General features: G+C 40.2%; 2 protein-coding genes across 2 annotated transcripts; one reads left to right on the top strand and one right to left on the bottom strand.

The window, feature by feature from the left end:
* Positions 1-3,308: 3,308 nt before the first annotated feature.
* On the bottom strand, positions 3,309-7,491 carry RPL24 (ribosomal protein L24; the record flags this gene model as incomplete). The annotated part of the gene is made up of 5 exons (XM_079549824.1): positions 3,309-3,429; positions 3,938-4,001; positions 4,462-4,598; positions 5,522-5,632; positions 7,360-7,491. 5 exons carry the CDS (start codon positions 7,489-7,491, stop codon positions 3,349-3,351), a joined length of 525 nt encoding a protein of 174 aa, XP_079405950.1. The 3' UTR covers positions 3,309-3,348.
* A 387-nt stretch (positions 7,492-7,878) lies between these two features.
* On the top strand, positions 7,879-19,227 carry CEP97 (centrosomal protein 97; the record flags this gene model as incomplete). Its single annotated transcript, XM_079549683.1, has 11 exons — positions 7,879-7,948; positions 9,852-9,994; positions 11,541-11,699; positions 12,137-12,238; positions 12,817-12,930; positions 13,775-13,941; positions 14,566-14,730; positions 15,629-15,762; positions 15,924-16,683; positions 17,738-17,813; positions 18,508-19,227. The coding sequence occupies 11 exons, from the start codon at positions 7,879-7,881 to the stop codon at positions 19,225-19,227; spliced, it is 2,610 nt and encodes an 869-aa protein (XP_079405809.1).
* Between the last annotated feature and the right edge of the window lie 914 nt (positions 19,228-20,141).

The following is a 20,141-nucleotide window of genomic DNA, read 5'->3' as shown; positions in this document are numbered from 1 at the left end:
GCTGGAGCGGCCCTGAGTGGGGCTTCTGAGTGCGTGCTTCAGTACCCTGGCCGAGCATTTGGTTATCCGCCGGGTGGTGTGGGGTTGGCAGAAGTGTCTCAGAGAGGCCGGAGAGCTGAGTACCAAAGTATGGGGTGAGGCTGAGAGCTCGTGTGCCGGGCCTCAAAAAGAGATGGCTTCGTTGCGGCCTTGCTGTTCCTCAGGTGTCCCATCAGAGGGTGCAGGAAAGGTGCAAGCTCCTCTGAGTTGTGTATCAGGAGGCAACAAATACAGGTTCGTACACAGAAAGCTCTCGTTATATTATTTTATTGATTTGTTTTATAACCCACGGTAGTTATAAAACACCTGACTAGGTTTTCTTATGAGACAGCAAGACTGGGTACAGCCCTGAGCAACCTGATCCCATCAGATGTTCTCTAAGTAACGGGTGACCTCTAGAGGCATATTTCAATTTAAGTTATTCCGTGGGTCTATTAAAAAAAAAAAATTAAGCATTCCATTTTTAGTGATAAATACTTAATAGAGGATCAATTAAGTTGCATTAGGTAACCGCAGTGACTTTTATTTATGAATTTATTTGTTAAATGCATTGTATTATATCTGTTTGAGCTGAATAATGTGCAGTTGACTACAGCCTGCCTTGTTCATTAGCATCGTATCTCACAGGAGTAACATGATGGGCTGTTCTTTCTTATCCAGTCTCCCTGTATCAGTCAGAGCTCATAAATAAACAGCAACAAACAGTAATCTTATAGCATTCTTACGCTTCACTACAGTGACCTCAAGCATCCAAAACCTGCAGACTTCAAGACTTGGACGGTCACATCTGACAATCAATTCCTGCACACCACTCGTGGCATTACAAGCAAATTGTTTCTAATGGATTATCTCCACTTTTCAGCTGATGAACTTTATGTGCAATTTTTGAGACTAGCTTTGGCAGTCGTATGCAGTGTGCAAGCAATACCAAAAGACAAAATAAAATTAAGTTTTAATAGTTACTGCTAGCACAAGTAACTCAATAGTTTATATAGTTTTAAATTCTCCTCCCTGTTACGTTTCTGGCTTCTTCACTTTAAAAAGTTTGATGCGAGTTTAAAAAGGGTCTTCAACTGAGTTTTAAACAAGAGTAGCTCCTATACTCTTATAGCAAAAAGCACTACTACTAGGAATATTCTGGTGCAAATTCCACTAATGCAATCAAACTGGATCTATTGTATAAGTGTTGTAAACTTGATGTGATTTGTAGTCTAGTTTATTAATGAAACCTGAATATAAGTCAAAATAATACCTGTCACTCAAAGCATCCATTACTGCTGTTGCATTTTTGAAGTCTAAAAGATCCAGAGAAAGCAAAACTATGAAAAAGAGTTTATTTCTTAGCTAAAGTAATAACATAACAAAGAAAGCCCTCAAAGCTCTTCAAAGTAGCTGTAAAGTGACAAATGGATTGAAAAGCAAACAGTAATGCATTTTTAATTGTCAAGAGCTTTGAGAACTTAACTGACTGTACTAAAAGTGTACTCCTTATAGGCGTTTGCCAAATGTAATACTGTTTTGCATTGTTAGTGTGGGTCGGGCTGAGAGATAGTGAAGTGGTCAAGCACTGGAACAAGCTGCCCAGAGAAGTGGTGGAATCACTGTCCTTGGAGACATTCAAGAACCATGTAGATGTTACACTTAGGTTTAGTGAGCATGATGGTGATGGCAGTCAGAACTAACGATTGAGGTCCTTGAAGATTCTATGTAGCATCAACAAATGGAGAATCAATCCAGAGGATAAAAAAGTTCATTTTCTCCTATACTTCTAGTAAGTTAAAAAACACTGCTTTCCCGAAGCTATTACTACCCAAAGCTAAGGGGAAGTTTGGGCACACTGCCTACAAGGCTAAAGTCCTAAACCAGAGAGCTGTGTACCATACATAAACAGTTTAGATAGCCATTCTCCCTGGGAGTGGGAGAGAATTACTAAAGGGATCCCATGTCTGCATTGTTTATGAGCCTAAACGAGCTCTAAGTAAATGTGTACCAACAAATTCATTTTCATAGACTGGCTTAGCTAAGAAAGTTATGCTCTCCTTTGCCTCTTTTCTGATCAATGTATCTGTAGAATCACTTACCATTTTCCATATCCCTCGCCAGCTTTCATTCCATCAGCTTTCCTGATCCCATCTCTGCACACCTGTACAGCAAATCCCTATATTCTTCCTAGGCTGCCCATTCCCACTTCCACGGCCTGTATTTTTCCTTCTGATCCATCAGCAGCTCCTTGCTCAGCCAGTGCCAGTTTTCTGACTTCTCTGCTCTTTTGCTGATGGATGGAGAGCCTTTGTGCTCTCAGAAAGACATCCTTAAGAGCTGCCAGCTCTGTTCCATTTCTTTGTCTCTAAGGAGTTTCAAATTGTTTTTCCAGAAGATATCTGGACAGTAGAAATTTCCCACCAGGATAAGAGCCTCTGAGCATGACATCTCTTGCAGCTGAAGCAAAGTCTTGTCAACAGGCTTCCCTTGTTACAGGTGGCCTGTAACAGAACCTAACCAGATGTCCTTTATTTCCCCCTAGTTTTAACCCACAAGCTTTTCTCCTGGTAATGGTTGTTTCTTATAGGCAGCTCTTTAGTCTATCCACATCTTAACAGGGCAACTCCACCACCTTTCCTACCTTGTCTATCCTTTCTAAAAAGCTTGTAGCCCTCAACTGTAGTGTTCTAGCTATATGATTAATTCCCACTACCTTTCTGATAACAATTTTAAGCTTATTCAGCCTACCATAAGTGGTTTTAAGCACTGCTAACTAGATCACAATTGCAGAAGGGCCATATTAGGTCAAATAGTGCCATTTAGCTTACTAAAAGCTCAAGGAAGTTGTGCAAGGCAAGACCATAAGTTTTGCCTGACAAAGGCTTCCAGCACTCAGTGATCTTGTTACTTCCTGTTTAACAGCCATGCGGTTCATTTCAGAAACTATTTTTCCTTTTATCCTGTACAACACCTTGCAAACATCTGTTTCATAATGCAAGAAAGTGTACTTTATGTCACAGACTGCACTGTTTCACATCCCCTCAGTTTGCATTCTAAACTTACAACTCTATGGCATTTGACATTCATGTAGGTTGTTCTGCTTGTGTACATATCAGCTCAATCCTTCCTGGTGCCTAGACCACTGTATTCATTTTAAGACTTATGAAATGTCTTCTAACATAGCAAATCCTTTAAGGAACTGAGCATCTTATGGCACAAGGGTGTTCACTGGTCTTTAATTTTCTTCAGCACGTGTCACACAGTTGAAAAGAACACAAGTTGTGAAAGCGAGTTAGATGTTTATTCAGTATGGCTAACATGAAAAAGCTAGCGCTTTCCACCAACACGGGGAGCAGAAACCTTGACTGGTTTCACAATTTTCTGCTTAGGTGCTGCCTTTGTTGGAGCCTGCGGAGAAAAAACAACATATGAGCAAAGAGAAACAAATTATCCACATTACTGAAGGCGTCCCTATGCTACACTTACAATTCTTTAGATAAATGAACAATCTAAAAATCAGATCAGAGTTAACAGATTGTTACTACAGGTATGACTATAAACCTAAAATATGGATGATGCCAACCTTCAGCATTAGCATCAGCAATACTGAAAAGCATGCTAAGACTCACCAACACACTGCTACCAAGTGTATAAATAAGTAAGTCTAAATAATGTCACATCTAGACAAGTTGACATCTAAACATCATTGGCATCTGCTCAGAAAGTGGTTTTGCTACAATATCTACTCTCCCTCTAAGAAGTGGCTTGTTCTGTTCAGCAGTTCACATCTCTATCTCTAGTGCATTAGTTTGGTCAGTATGCTTCCAGATCAAAATAGACAAGACACGAATTCCCAATGAAGTGCTGCAGTAGTGTTACAACATGGCACATTCCAAGTATACCCACTGCATCTTACCTTTGCAGCAGAAACAGCCGTTTTCTTGGTGGCCTGCTTAGCCTTCTTGGCTTCTTTTGCAGCCCTGTTAATTCACAGAAAGAAAGCTAATTATTCATTTATATAATAAATATATATATTTAACATATATTAATAATTCATTCATTATTCATATTCAATTATTCATTATTCTGCCATTCACTGTTTCTTTGTCTCAACCACTGTAAGAGCTCCCTAAGGTCAGGAAACAAATGCATTATCTCAGGTTTACCCCCTACATTCAATGCCTCTAGCAAGACTGCTACAGAGACAACAGAACTGTGTGTGACAAAAGCAGTATTTTCACAAAGGAAGAGAACAAGAAGAGACCCTTTTCTGCTGATAGTAATTCTTGCTAAGATTATTCAGTGTTGCCTCCAAATATACTGATACCCCCAAAAATGCCTGTAATACACTGAGTTCAGCTAGAGCTCAGCATCTTGCAGGAAAATGCATTGGTAGTATTTTAAATACCCAAGGACAGCCCCAGACACCTGATTTCTCACCTGATAGCTTGTTCCCTCTGCGCTTTTCGGACTTCAGGCTTCTGGTTTCGCTTAGCCATGATCTCAGCTAAGGATGCACCAGTAATAGCCCTTTGAAACTTAACAGCACGGCGTGTGCGCTTCTTTTGTATCTCTTCCTAAAATGACAGGATACAAAGACAATTAGCAACATAAGGCACTAAATAAAAGGCTAAAGACAATTAAGAAAGAAGCTGCTATTAAGATTGAAGGTATTACCAAGTTGTGTACAGAAGAATTTTATTCCTCATTTTGGACATAAACAATTCACTAATTTGCCAAAACAGACCAGTAAGCCATCGACTTTGTTTCTCTAAATGAACTCACAAGTGTTGAGTCAGTGTTTCCATGTAAGCCTTTCTAACTACTCTTTTGCTGTGCAGTGTTGAGCAAGAGACTGAAAATACCTATGCTAACATACTGTATTTTTTTCAGTGCAGTGACAACTGCATAACAATGACATTCTACTAAGTTAGAATCATAGAACTGTTTCAGCTGGGAGGGACCTTTAAAGATAATCTAGTCTAACTCCCCTGCAGGAACAGGGACATCTAAAGCTACATATGTAAGTTTTCAAGAAGGTTACATGAGCATTTCCCTCACTCATCATCCCCCATGTCATCTGATAATCAGAATTCTATTACACAGTTCTGGAATCTTACAGTCCAAATAATTAAGCAGTCCACAGATTAACCAGTGCTGTCCCATTTTCTGTAAAGCTTTTTCAAATGATATTGTTTAACACTTATAACTCAGACAAATGTTAAAATCTGATGCATCCCCTGTGGTTCTGAGGGGACCCTCAGGCATAATTATGTATAGTTACAGCACTTTTGCTGAAGTGTTACATTCCAAATATAAAGCAACATACAAACTTGAGCTTGCACACACACTTTCACCAAACTGACCCCCTTGCTCTGGTTATATAGGTTATACTTCTGCTACCCATCACCATACTGCAGTTACCTCCATTCTAACAGACCAGTTAACAATTTTTTTTTGGTGGAAAACTTGAGAGTAGCTTTCATTGGTATATACTTACTGACTGTCCTTTCTTGTGCTTACGCCTATATAGAACAGTCCAATTGATTTGACGGGGGTTTCTCTTGGAAAGGAATGCAGACTCGCATTTTGCATTCAAGAACTGGAAAACCTAGGAAGAAAAGGAAGTATTTGTGTAAGCTTCATTTCTATGAAAGATACTGTCACACTTTATGTCAGCATATCAAGTAATTATTTGATTCAGTGTTTTTCAACACTGATGCTTTTGTAGCTCTTTACACAGATGACAATTAGTTGTGAATCCAGCTTGTCCCCAGATTTTAAGGTGTAGAATTTTGTTCCTTTGCTTAAACTATCTCATTCCATTAAAAAGCATCCACTTAAAAATGTTTTTCTACACAGAATTAGTCATAGAGTTGCATAGAGTTGAAGGTTGGAGAAGACCTTAAAGATCATCTAATCCATCCACAACCTAGCCACATTACCCCAACTCTAACAACCCACCACTAAATCATGTCCCTGAGCACCACATCCAAATGGATTTTAAACACATCCAGGGATGGTGACTCAACCACCTCCCTGGGGAGCCTATTCCAGTGCTTAACAACCCTTTCTGTAAAGACGTTTTTCCTAATACCCAACCTAAACTTACCCTGGTGCAACTTGAGGCCATTTCCCCTCGTCCTGTCACCAGTGAGAAGAGACCAACCCTGCTCTCACTGTAAGCACCTTTCAGATATTGAAAGAGAGCAATAAGGTCTCCCCTCAGCTGCCTCTTCCCCTGCCTAAACAGCCCCAATTCCTTCAGTCACTCCTCAGAGGGCACATTCTCCAAGCCCTTCACAAGCCTTGTTGCCCTTCTTCGGGCCTACTCCCACATGCTCTGATGCTATTTTTCTGAGTTAAGCTCACAATGCTTTTTTTTTTTTTAATCCCCCCCACATGCTGTACTGTACTCAAGGTGCAGCATAAACAGCCATATCTCGAATTGCACAAGTATTTGTTCTCAATTTTTGTACGTGAGGGTCACAAGTGGACACAAGCAACACTTGGGAGACTAGCACTGCTCAACTCCTTCTTGCCTAAAGGAAACTGAAGGCAGAATTAAGGGCCTGATTTCCTACTAGTTAGTAAAGTTTAAGTTTCTCAGTTTCTAAGGAGATCAAGAATCACTCAGTCCAGTTCTTTAGCTGTCATTTCCTAAGACATGCTGCACAGCAAGACCACAGCACTGGAACTATAAAGACTCGTAGAATAGTTGGGTTGAGAGGGACCTCAAAGCCAGTTCCAGCCCCCTGCTGTGGACAGGGCTGCCACCCACCAGCTCAGGCTGCTCAGGGCCCCATCCAGCCTGGCCCTGAGTACCTACAGGGACAGGGCACCACAGCTGAATCCGGGCAGCCCATGCCAGTGACAGGAACTGCAGCATCTCTTTACAGACACAAACACCATATCTCCGGCCTTATCCACAAGAAATAAGGAAACCAGATCCCAGTGATCCATACCTAACACATCGGACACACCCCATTGGCTCAGCAGACCCTTAACTAATTAGACCCAGTTAGACTCAACTAACCCTTAACTAGCAGACCCAGTTAGAAGCAGACCCTTTAACTAATGTTTTCTACACCAGATGCCCTAAGCCACCCCTCCCACACCACGTCCGCACGCTAACTCAGGCTTGCCGACTCGCACGGTTCCCGTGAGTCGGGCCCGCCGCACACTGACGTCATCAGCACCGCGCAGCTCCCGGCAGCTCCCAACCAGCACTGCCCGCAGTGCCCCGCTCAGCACCCGGTTCCCTACTCGGCAAGGCGAGGCCTCACTCCCCAGACACTCCCCAGACACTCCGCCAGACGCGCCGCGGCCTCACCTTGCCATCAGTGCGGGCGTAGCGGCGGCCGTGGCCCGGGTAGATCTTATACCCGCTGAAACTGCACAGCTCGACCCTGCGAAGGAGACATAAGTTAGCAGAAAGCGCGGGCCGGCGGCAGAGGGTTTTGCAGTCATTCCGCAGCCTCCCCGCCGGGGATGGCGGCGGATGGACCGGCCAAGACCGCAATCCTACTCACTTCATGATGGCGGCGGGCGGGCCGAAAAGGATGGGAGCCTGCCGGAAGTGGGTGTGGCGACGGCGGCGCGGGGCGTGCCGGGAGCGCTCCGCCTGCGCAGGGCCCGGCGGGAGGGCGCGGGGAGCAGAACGGGGGTCGTTGCCGGAGCTTCTGCCGGCTGTCTCTGGGTCTTCTCAGGTCTCGCCGCGCGGCCCTGCCAGCGGGGCAGTCAGCCTACGAGGAGATAAATTAATCATCGTAACAACGGGAATTTTCTCGTCGAGGAGCGAGGCAGCCAATCGGCGCCCGGCGTCCGGTTGCCTGGCGGCGTCGGCGAGAGGGAAGCATGGCGGCCACCGGAACGGCGGGCACAGGAGCGGCGGCGCGGAGCGAGCCCGCCTCGCCAGCTGCAGGGGGTGAGGGGACCTCCGTGGCGGGCGGCCGGCGGCCGGCGTTTGTTTGGGTCGCCGTTGTGCGGCGCCGAGGGGCTGGGGCGCGCGGTGCGTGCTGGGAGGTGTAGTACGGCAGGTTGCTGGCACTGCGCGCTCAGCATTGCGGCTCCGCTGAGCGGTCAGGTGGCCGTGGGTTTGAGAGGCAGCGGCAGTAAATGCCATCAGGGGAGCTTCTTAGGGAAGCAGGTGTCTGGCTGGCAGAATGGTGTGCCGGCGGTGCTCATCCTCATCCTTCACACAGCTGAACCTTAGAGCAGGCAGGCTCTTCAAGTACTGAGACTGCACTGGGGTAAGGGCTCTGTATGGAATGTGCTGCTGATGGAGTGCCATCTACAGACCAGGAGACAAGTGGTGTAATGGTGCACACGTGCAAAATGCAGAGCAGGGAGTAAATACATGGAAGCAGTGATTAGTGACTGCCACACAATGTAGGTACCCAGCCATTCAAGTTCCCTGTAGACATCAAGTGATTTCCTTTTAACTCTATGTTCCTCTTCCTCTATGCCATGGAACATTCATGGGACATTTTAATCAGGTGTTCCACTAATTAAATACTATTCTACTGTATTTACAATTTGTTCTTGCTCAAATCTTACCTGTGCTGTAGCACTGCTATATGAACAGGTTATTTGTTTGACTTTAAAGTGGGTATCTTACTGAAGCACGCAATATTTAGCCTATCAGCACATGTACAACTGCCACAATCCTTAGGCAAGATGCGCTGACCCATTTGGCCACTGAAGTCCTGGACTGCAACCTTTGGCCCCAAATTTAGGTATTTTCTCTACCCAATAAGTTTAATACTAAGACTAGGCTTCACAGCAGCCAAACTGCTAAAAAGAAGTGTGTCTCTAAATATTAAATATTTAAATCAATTTCAAGGGCATAGGCTGAATCTTAATGTTTATTTCTTCTGTCAGGTCTAAGCACCTGACTTCTAAGAGAGGTGTCTGTTTTGGTTCCACAGTTGGAAATTTCCTCTTTGAGTTTGTACCAGACTGTGCTTTAAAAAATTTGTATAGACTAATAATGTTTTCCTTTGAAGCAGAAAAAGGAAAAAAGAGAAAACTGCAGGTGTTTATTCAGTGGCCTAGCTTTTGTCGGACTTGTTTACAAGGCTGTTTCTTTTCCTTCAGCTGAGAACTGTCAAATAGACATTTAACAAATAGGAGTTAGGTGCCCTAATCTTCGATGCTGTATCAGAGTGTGTGATGGAGGGACGTCAGTTTTGTAGGTTTGCATCTTGGTCGGCTTTCCTGTGTTCTGAGCAACTAAAGTCTGGATGCTGCTCATCTCTGTATCATTCTCCCTTTTTGTCCTTTACAGTTGTTTATGTAGTGACAAGTATGGCTGCTGCTGTGTGTGGAGTGTGACCATATAGATGTGTGTTCAGGATGTTCTGGGTATGCCTGCCAGCAGGAATTTAGATAAGAGAGCTCCTACACATAGGAGCCACTCTAATTGGGTGCTTAAAATTTGAAAACCGTTTGAAACCATTGAGGAAGTTAAAAAACATAGATTTTCTTAAATTTGGGGTTTTGAGGATTACACTTTTAAATTTAGCTGCCTGAATTTCACTCAACTCAGCCTCCCACTTCAGGGGATCTCTCTATTACTTTTACTGCCAAAATTCAGCCGAATTCTGAACAGGGGCTGGCATCCCCATCTTCCAATAACTGGATGCTTTTTTTTTCCTAATGTATTTAGTCTGGATTAAGTGGAAAAGAAAGTTCATTTTTATCACTAAATTAGCTGTATGCATTAAAAAAGCAGATGGGTTTGTATTACTCTGCATTTTCAGTATGCGTTTTCATATGTCAAGTATTGAGTTTGATTATCTTCTGTTGTATTTTTTTCTTATTCTAAGGTTTGGTAGTTAACTGGTCAGGTCAAGGATTGCAAAAGCTGGGTCCAACGTTACCCTGTGATCCCAATACTCACACTCTGATTCTGGACAAAAACCAGATAATTAAATTGGAACATTTGGAAAAATGCAGGAATCTGATGCAGGTCAGTGTTACTTGAGTTGTATTTGCTGTGATGTAATGGTACTGTGGTGCTAACTGAAATATTTCTGCTATAGAAGTCATTCAGCAGTTACTGTCTTGATAGAAAATTAAGCAGTGGTGAACTAAAGTAGAAAGCTCTATTTTCAGCATAGTTCTGCAGTTGGTGGTGGAGGAAACTGTTTTGCTAGCTTCTTAGGTAAGTAAAATTAGATTAATGTAATGTACCTAAGAATATTTAGAAAGGTCACTGACCTGATTTCGATACTTTTTGAGTTTTTGAGTACTTGATCTCTGTTACCTTAAAAGTAGCTGTGTAGTTTACATGGAGTAAAGATAAATGTGCAGACATACGTATAGGACTCTCCCTGGTTGGGTTTCAAAACTCTTCACAGAGAAGTGTTAGTAGCCTTAATTTACAGGAATAAATGAATAGATAAGCCACATGGATTAGGTTAAAAAAAAAAAAAAAAAAAAAAAAGGGAAAAGAAGAAGAAAACAACTCAGCAATTAGCAATTACAAACATGTGAAGTGGGAGAGATCTGTTGTCTTTAGGTTGGATATCAGGAAAAATTTCTTTACAGAAAGGGTTGTTCAGCACTGGAATAGGCTCCCCAGGGAGGTGGTTGAGTCACCATCCCTGGATGTGTTTAAAAACCATTTGGATGTGGTGCTCAGGGACATGATTTAGTGGAGGGTTGTTAGAGTTGGGGTAGTATGGTTAGGTTGTGGTTGGACTTGATGATCTTGAAGGTCTTTTCCAACCTGAGCAATTCTATGATTCCATGATTCTTGTTAACGTATTGAGTTACATAGGCTCTGATGTTGTTAGTGTTTAGCTTAATATACTTAATTTTGAAACTTAATATACTTAATTTTGAAATTTCATTTAGGTTCATGAGGATATTAGTAGTAGCAATAGTAAGCATGTGCATGATGCTAGCAGAAATCAGTGTTAATTCTGCTGGAGCAAAGCTGTACAAGTCCATGTTAAATGTTGAAAGTGCCTGCAAATAGTCTGGAGGAGTCACCTACACAACCTCTAGAGATAAGCTAAACTGATGTTGGAGAGGGTTCTTTTAATTGCTACAACAAACCCTCACCAGCCTGCCAGCTTCACAGTTGTGGTGTTAAATGGTATTTCTTGTATTCTCTTAGAACAAGACTTCTCAGAGAATCATGAAATATATTTTATCCCATAACATGACAGGAAGTATGGTTTTGCACCAGGAATGTTGCAAAAATTTGTATGGTGATTTGGCAATTCTGATTTTAAAAGCTTATTTTCATATGATTCCATTTCTTGTTTATTCTCCTTCTTTAATTAACTATTGATATGAGAAAGTCTTCACAATTCTACAGACTTAGTGGAAATCTACTTTGATGATTAGTTTATTTCTTATCTCTTGCAGTTTTTTGTATTTATAGTATTTGCATAGACACTGAAGTAGTTCCTGTTGGATTGGACTTTTAGCTTGACAGGCAGCCTGTATTATCAGTAGAGTTTAATCATTGAAACTGTTTCTTTTATTTGTGTGTCCATCTGCAGTTGTCTGTAGCCAACAATCGTTTGGTACGAATGATGGGTGTAGCAAAACTGACTCAGCTCCGTGTGCTAAACTTGCCTCATAATAGTATTGGGTATGTAGAAGGGCTGAAGGAGTTGGTGCACCTGGAATGGCTCAACTTGGCAGGAAACAATCTTAAGGTAAGTACATAGAGTCTCATACATTTTCCACAATCTACCATAGTAGAAATTTGGAAAACACATTGAAAATGATCCTTACAATGTTTCATTCTGTTCCACTGCAAAGAAATGTGAATTTCTGCTTCTGGTTTTAATGGGAACAAATGTTGAACCTTTGTGTCCGCTAATGTAATGAAGTGGAAGAGGGCAACTTTTGGACAAGAATTGGCTTGGGGAAAAATGAAACGTGGCTTGACACCAACATGTAATGAGAACTGGGAGATAGCCTACAAAACAGGAAAAGAATTATTTTAAAAATTAAACTGATTAAAAACCATGATTTTAATGTTGGGCTTGTTATGCAGTGTTGTTAGCTTCCCAGATAATTTTCAGTTATTGACACTTCTTTCAATTTAATGACTAAAAAAATATTGACATTAACTCCTTCATTTTTGTAGGCCATTGAGCAAATGAATTCCTGCGCATCTCTTCAGCACCTTGATTTGTCAGACAACAACATATCTCAGCTAGGAGATCTCTCAAAACTTATGTGTCTGAAGGTAGGTGCTCTTTTAGCTGTTTTTCTTGCATCCTTTGCATTGAGCATTCTTGTTTAGAAAAGTGGTAGCTTTTAAAGCATTGTTTATTCAAACACTAGATTTTAAAGCATTCTAATTAATCCCTCTGATTTTTAGAAGGAAAAGTATAAGAGGTTTTGTGTTGCTTTCAGGTTGCACAAACTGGGGCAGTGATTCTTATGCAATCACTAATGATTTTGATTAAGGTAATGCTGTAAGATAGCACTCGTTACTCTTAACAGGTTATGAATCAAGACAAAGCATAGAGTTGAGTCTTTTATCACATACACTGTATGATGTTTCAGATACACTTTTTGTAAATGCAGCTGGGTGTCAGTTCTGTATTTCCTAATAATAACATTTTGCTTTAGTATGTAAAATTCAGTTTTCCCTCCCTGGAATATGCAAACATTATTTTGATTGTACCAGAAAGCCTTAATTGTTGGTCATTTTTTCCATTTGTATTCTGAAGTTATCGTTTGGATGGAATGGTGAGGAAGAAAAGCTATTTTTTTTTGTTGTTCAAACATGCATTTTATCACCATATTTCTATTTTACAGACCTTGTTGCTGCATGGAAATATTATAACTTCACTTCGTACTGCCCCTGTTTGCCTACCTCAGAATCTGACTGTCTTTTCTTTGGCAGAAAATGAAATCAGAGACTTAAATGAGGTAAGATGTAGAAAATGTATGACTTTGTCTTTAGGGAGAGTGAAAAGAAATAGCTGGATTGTTCTTTTGAGAATGTAAGTGAAATAGACCCTCTTCTTTGAAATCACCTTTGTTAATAGAAGAAAACTTTAATGCTCTGTGTAATAACTGTTTGCTCTAGCTGTGCAAGCTAGGTAACAGCTTTTTACATTTGTCCTTACAGGACTTCTTACTGTATTTTATGCTTTTATATTATTTATGAATGTCTTATATTTTGAGGACTAGATTCACAGAGGGACTTTCCTGATTATCTAAAGGTTGAAACTTGAGCTGATAAATTGCTGCAGCTCAGCTGTTCTGTTCAGAACATCGTCTCTAATCTCCCATTCAAACCCTATGTAAGATAAATGAGTGTTTGTGTGCGTCACTTCCTCCTTTATCTATTCCAATATGAGGAAAAAATATGTTAGTTGGACATCAGTATTGGAAGAAAAACCTCATTTGGTAATGCATTTCTCTCTTCTGCAGTGTTGGGCAATGTTTCTCAGCTTTTCAGATTGCCATTTTTGTCAACTTCAGTTCAGTGCAGCAGATACACTTTCCTATGTGTGCAAGCTAGCTCCTGAATTTTAAGAGAAATTAATACTTTCCAAGAACTATACTACTTACAGGAAAATTAACAGGCACGTGATGGTAGTTGGTAGAAGACCATTTAAAAGATATTCAGGTTTAAAAAGCAAGTGTGATTTTCAGTGTAAGTGTAATGTTGTTGTTTCTGGAGATGTATTGCTGTAATTAGGCAAATTGTTATGTTCTGTAAGCAGCTAACGGTTCTCTTCGCTTAAATATATCTTATTTTCTCAAGGTTTCTTTTCTGGCTTCCCTCCCTCAACTGGAACAGCTGTCAGTAATGAACAATCCTTGTGTGATGGCCACACCTTCAATCCCTGGCTTTGACTACAGGCCATACATAGTCAGCTGGTGTCTCAACCTTAAAGTTCTTGATGGATACATGGTTTCTCAGAAAGAAAGGTAATGTGATACTTCTGCAGTTATCAAGTAAAGTTTGTGTAAGCTGAAATTTCATTTTTATATGATAAAAAATAGGTAAAATGCTAACGGTCTGAAATTGTTTTTCTAGCAAATGCCCATTTGAGATACTGGCCAATTTACATTGTTTTTGCAAGAGTTTTCATCTGTTATAGTGGTATTATATGAAATCATTTAAATAGGAATTAAGGTGTTTTGTTTTGTTTTGTTTTTTTCTTTTTTTTTTTTTCTCTCAAATCACAGCAGCACTTGTACAAAGCCAAACTGTGGCAGCAAATGATCAGTGGTCTTTTATCTCTCTCAAGTTCATAGCCTCTTTGACTTTGTGCAATGAGATAATAGGCAAATATTAAAGCTATTATCTTGGGGGAAACTCAAGCACGCCCTTTTGTAAGGAGTCTCATTTACATTTAAATTCATTTGTTTGTTTGTTTTACAAATATCAGTATTTACTGTATCACTGTGTATATCACTGCTACATGTATGATAGTGGAGGTGTCTGGACATTGTTCACATTCAGTGTTTTGGTAGCTCTTAGAGGAACAGCACTCAAAGCAAAGTTATGAGGTTTATGCCATATGTTAACAGTAACTGTCTTCCCAACAGTTTGAAAGCAGAATGGCTCTACAGTCAAGGTAAAGGAAGATCATATCGACCTGGGCAGCATGTTCAGTTAGTCCAGTACTTGGCTACTGTTTGTCCTCTTATATCTACATACGGTCTCCAGACTGAAGAAGATGCCAAACTGGAAAAAATACTGAGTAAGCAAAGGTGAGAACTTCTTGCTTCTCTGTTGTTAGAAAATGTAATTGTCTCATTATGTAATAGGTATTTGCTTTTAAGTGTTTCAAAGTAACAGCAAGAGCAAAAGATGGGAAGAGTAATGGAGGTGCAGGATGAAGGGAATGAGGAGCAAGAGAGCAGCAGGAGTGTTTGCTGGGCATTCTAGAAGCAGTCTGTGCTCTGTGGAACATTGAAGGTGATTTGTACAAGGACTGTAATTAAAATAAACTCTAACTTCCCAGATTTCGATCGCAAATTAAAAACTTACACATGATCTTTAAGGCAGAGGGATTTTCTGATATCTACCCTATGATCTCTTAATTTCACTAGGTTGAAATAATCTTTCTCTTTCCTCAGATTGTAGACAATGACTTCGTGGCAATGCTGTTACCTGATTTTTGTGTTAGGGTGCAGGGTCATGCATTTGGATAAAGTCATTTTCAAGCCTAAAAGTCTCCATTCCTCAAACTCTTTACACGTATAAGCATAGCATGTCCTGCAACTGACACTTAAAATATCTGTACACCTTGCTTGTGTATAGAGATGCTCCATGGTTTTCAGTCTGTACTCAGAATTGCATGCTGTATTTTTTTCTTATTCTTTTATTTTTCTGGTTACACGTATATGTAATTAAAAGAAAGAGGCAGAAGGAAGGGGAACAGGAGCAGCTTATGCAGTCCTTTACTTTGTGAGTAGTCCTTCTATTAGGTGTAGGCTAGCACCTACTAGCTGTAGCTAGCATCGTGTTTTAGAACGGTTTGATTTCTTGTTTACTTCAGAGTAGTGATAGTTTATTTCAGATGGCTTATGTACCAAAAAAAAAATATATATATATAATATATATATATATATACACATATATAAAATCTGTTGAAACTTTGCTCAGGCTCCACCAAAGGCAGCTGATGTATCAAAACCAAAATGAAGGACCAGCTACATCTTCTGCTTCCAACAGAACTTTGCCTGTTACTTCTGAGCACAGCAGTCCAACCCATCCACCCCAGATAGTTCTTGATAATGGTAAGATGTAAATTTGCACCTGTGATCTTAGCGGTGGGAGTAAAATAAATGCAGACTTTTTTTTTTTTTTTTTAAACACAAATAAAGTATGAATTTCTGTGAATTAAAGTATTTTATTGAAACACTGTGAGACTTCTGAAAATGTCTTTCTGCCTATCTAGAACGTGTCATCCAGAAGAATTCCTGGGTTGGACCCAGTGTAAATGATGATCATTCCTATGCGGTAAAGAACGCTTTTCTTCATGAACGAAATTGTCACAAGGAGCTGTACCTAGAAGACATACAGACTGATGAAGACAAACTAAACAGCAGCCTGTTATCTTCAGAGTCTACTTTCATGCCAGTTGCTTCGGGATTGTCTCCAGTGTCTCCTGTTTCAGACCCGAAGTTATGTGGAATCAGTTTGGACCTGGAAGATAATGATAGTACTGTAATTGAATTTGCAAAAGATGCAAATAGAGGAGAAACAGCTAACAAGCAAGAAGAAACTTCTTGGCTTATGAAAGAGGACTCCAACAAAGTGACAGAAAGTGTAGAAACTCGAGAGCAAATCAAAGACAGGGTGCAGTTATCATCTCTTGATCTGGTAAAGGCTAACCAGGCTAATGCTAGCAATTCTTCAGCATCCTCTGAAGACCAAGTTTTGCACAGTCGGCCTGGCAACTCAGTAGGTGCTGAATTGAAAGTTACAACACTCTGTACTGAGCAGGTGGTGACAAGAGAAAATTCGGATTGTTTAGCTGCTGTTGCTCAAGGTGCAGATGAACTACACAGAATGACTAAAGCAGCTACCAAGCTTCAAGCCTGCTGGAGGGGGTTTTATGCAAGGAATTACCACCCCCGAGTCAAGGAAGTGAGATATGAAATTCGACTGAGCAGGATGCAGCAGCACATAATTTGTTTAACTGATGAAATACAAAAGTAAGTTGAGGTTGTGCTGTGCATTTTCCAAGTCTAAATATAGCTTGCTCCAAGATAGTTCAGAAAAGTATAAATGGGTCTTCATGTAACTGTGCACAGTAGGACCTAGCATTAATGATACAAGGCAGTGATAAACTAGAGGAAGAATACCTGTGAGATATAATTGTTATGCATGCATGTAACTTCTCATCCTCTCATGTCTTCAATGAGTTGGATTGGAATTAACTTTTTCAATTCCTTTGTTATTTGGACATGTGTGTTTTGCTGCATAATCAAAATGGCAATTGTGAATTACGAGGTTTCTGACTTAATCTCTTAGCAGTTACAGAATCTCTAAGTGTCAGTATTGGGTCATTCCTCTGTTAACAGTCTGTCAGAGGAACAGTTCTAGTTCTCACAGTGTCTTTCATGATATAATTTTCAAATACAATTCTATTGTTTTTGATCATGTGAATCCATGTTTTAAGGGGATTATTATCAGAGTTTCTTGAGTTCTGAGACTGAAATTGTGAATTCATTAATACCATTCAGGATCAGTCTGGGAACAGTTTGACAGATCCCTTTCATTTACTGTCGTAATGACAAAAGTTCTGTGAATCAGGCTGAGCTCTTGGTGAACCTATAGAAAATCCTAATGCTTTCACATTGTACTGCACGTTTATCTTGGTATCAGGTGGGGAAGGCATAATTTGAAGCGCAGAAGCACTATTTTTTTTCCCCATCATTTTCTTCCTATCTCAGGAGAAAGAGACACATCTACTTAAAATGAAGAGGTCACGTTCAGTATGCAAAAAGACCCCTGAAGTATTAGCAAAGCCATAGGTGCTTTTTAGCAAAAGGAAAGCAAAATCTAATTGTAACCTTGAGAAATAAATGTATACTTGAAAGCCAGCAACTAGATATTGATAACAAGCCAGATGGCAATAGTGTCTCAATGTTGGGCTCTGTGGTGTTTTCAAGAGTTCTTTTTTGTAAGCGGGCATTTTTATGTATTCTTGTTGATTTTCTTTACCAGAATATTATTTAATTTGCATAATTTTGGATGTTCTTGCAGACTAAGAAAAGAAAGAGAGGAAGATAAGATTCAGAGGCTTGTACAGGAGGAAGCTGTCAGATTTCTTTGGAACCAGGTAAATAGCTTTAGTCCTCTTATATTTTGTTTATGAGTTGAGAAGATGTTTTATACAATAGAACATGAAGAGATGGTGAATATGGTTCATTCTTCCAATTACAAACTTGGTGGCTTATTAGAATCTAACTGCAGGGGGTTTGGCTGTTCTTTTATACTGGGGAAAAAGTAATATTCAGAAGTGTTAACGCAGTAGACTGTGTAACTAAATGATAAAATACAACTTGATATGAGAAGAAGGACAAAATGCAAGGAGAGCTAAACAAGCATTGTAGGCATTAAACAAGATGTGACTGCTACATGCTTAGGGCAAATGAAACACTGTCATGCAGTGTTATTCTAAACAAATAATTTCTAGATTAGGAAAAACATATATTAATATATCTTTCAATAAGTTGTTATTTCTTCCCAAGCTAAGGTTTGTTTTCTTAAGAATGGGCTATTTTTAAAAGGTTTCTTATCTTTTTGCCTTGAAGAGAGGATTTCCTTTTCTTTTTTCTTCAGGGAAAGATGTTATTTTTTTTTCTTGAAGCATCAAGGTTGTGAGCTCTGTGGATGTTGGGCGTCTAGTTTAAAAGCTATTATTTAACATTGGGAAAAAAATATTTTCCCCAAAAGTATGGTGAAATGTTATATTAGAGTTTTGTTGCCAATTGCAATAGCTTAGAAACCTAAGTGCTCTTTGTACTTTACAGGTTAAATCCCTTCAACAGTGGCAGCTTACGGTGACACAACACTTAGGTGCCGCTTGTCAACCTGGGATCCGTTCAGCTGGTACTTCTTGTCTATCAGAACCATCTGCTCAAACATCTGCACCTGAGCAAGAAACCCCATCAGATGTTAGTTCTGCTTGGTTAGCTCCAGCTAGTGATGTTCTTCAGGAGAAGTCTTTGTTACAATTCCCAGATTCTGGTTTTCATTCTGCCATGGCTGACCAGACTCATACTGGTGACTCGTGTAGCTATGAAAAGAGTCTAACAGAAGGAACTGAGGGCTCTCTTTCAGTGGAAACTGTCAAACAGTGTGGCAATTCTGTTTCAGAACATTCTTCAGATGTAGAAGATGACCATGGGGGATGTGAACAAAGCAGAGAGAGCTCTAATAATGAGCAGGACAACAGGCTTCTACAGCAGTATTTGGAATCTGTTGAGCAACTAGAAGAGGCAGATGAAGGGACGAACTGCAATGATGGAAGAGAAGAGGGTGGCTGGCCACAAATTGATATTTCAGCTGAGAGCCAAGATTCTTCTTCTGACATTCTCTCTGTAGGTATCCCTCAAGGCACATCTTCCCCGACACGAGGTGAAATGAGTCAGACACCTGACAGCTGCAAACTAAATTCAGGAATCGGTGAAGGGAAGCAAACAGACTGTGATTCTTCATTTCAGATGCTGCATGTTGGAATAGCTGTGTAGTGGTCTCTATTTCACTAAGGACTAGGGATTCCATTTCAGTTTTCTTTGTTTTTTTTTCTGCATTTATATAAAACTTATTTCCATGTGTGCCTGGATTTTATTTATTCATGTTTTGCACTCACGTTAACAGTTTGTTTTAATTAGCATTCTGCTCATGTTGCTGAGGACTGACATACTGCTAGCTTGAAATCACCAAAGTTTTCAGGGGCTTTCATTATGCGCTTTATTTTCTAACACTTAGCTGATATTCTAGTAACTGGCTTCCTTGAAATTAGTTCTGAAGGGGCGCAGGGTGGTGTTGGCTGTAAATTCACCTCAGTGAAAGTGTTAGTTAGTCTTGTGATTTTATTTTTTTTCTTCTAGAGAGCAGAATTGAATCCTTATTCTTCAAAGAGAAAAATCTGATGAAAAAAGATGAAAGCAGTTGCCTTTCAGAGTTTTTGACTACAGCAAGTGTTAGCTAGTGTTTCAAAAATGTGTTCCATGAATCCTGTGTTCCAAGCCAGTGACATCTTTTTGTCTTTTACTTGAAGCTGCTGGCTTGGAATTTGGTCAGTTACATGGATTCTGAAACAAAGAAGAGTCAGACCTTAGGGAACTTGAAACAAACTTTGGTCTTTGTTTTCCCTGGGGTTGAATTTTCCTGTTTTTTCTCAGGTAAGGAAAAACTCCAAGTGGAACATACAGCAGCCTTTACTAAATAAGTTTCAAAAGGGCATGTGATCTGGGAGCTTAGTTTCCAAGAATACACTGCTGGGTTTCAGCAGCAGACTTAATGATACATATTTTGCCTCCAGGAGGTTGCTAATGTCATTTGGGGATTCATGGCTTTCTAGACATGAGTGTGTTTGGATCACAACCCCTATATACAGGTATGAATATTAAAAACAAATGTCATGGCTTAAAACTATTGA

This window comes from Tetrao urogallus, assembly GCF_951394365.1.
Source record: "Tetrao urogallus genome assembly, chromosome: 1".
Classification (NCBI taxonomy): domain Eukaryota; kingdom Metazoa; phylum Chordata; class Aves; order Galliformes; family Phasianidae; genus Tetrao; species Tetrao urogallus.
This window is presented reverse-complemented; position numbering and strand designations above follow the sequence as displayed.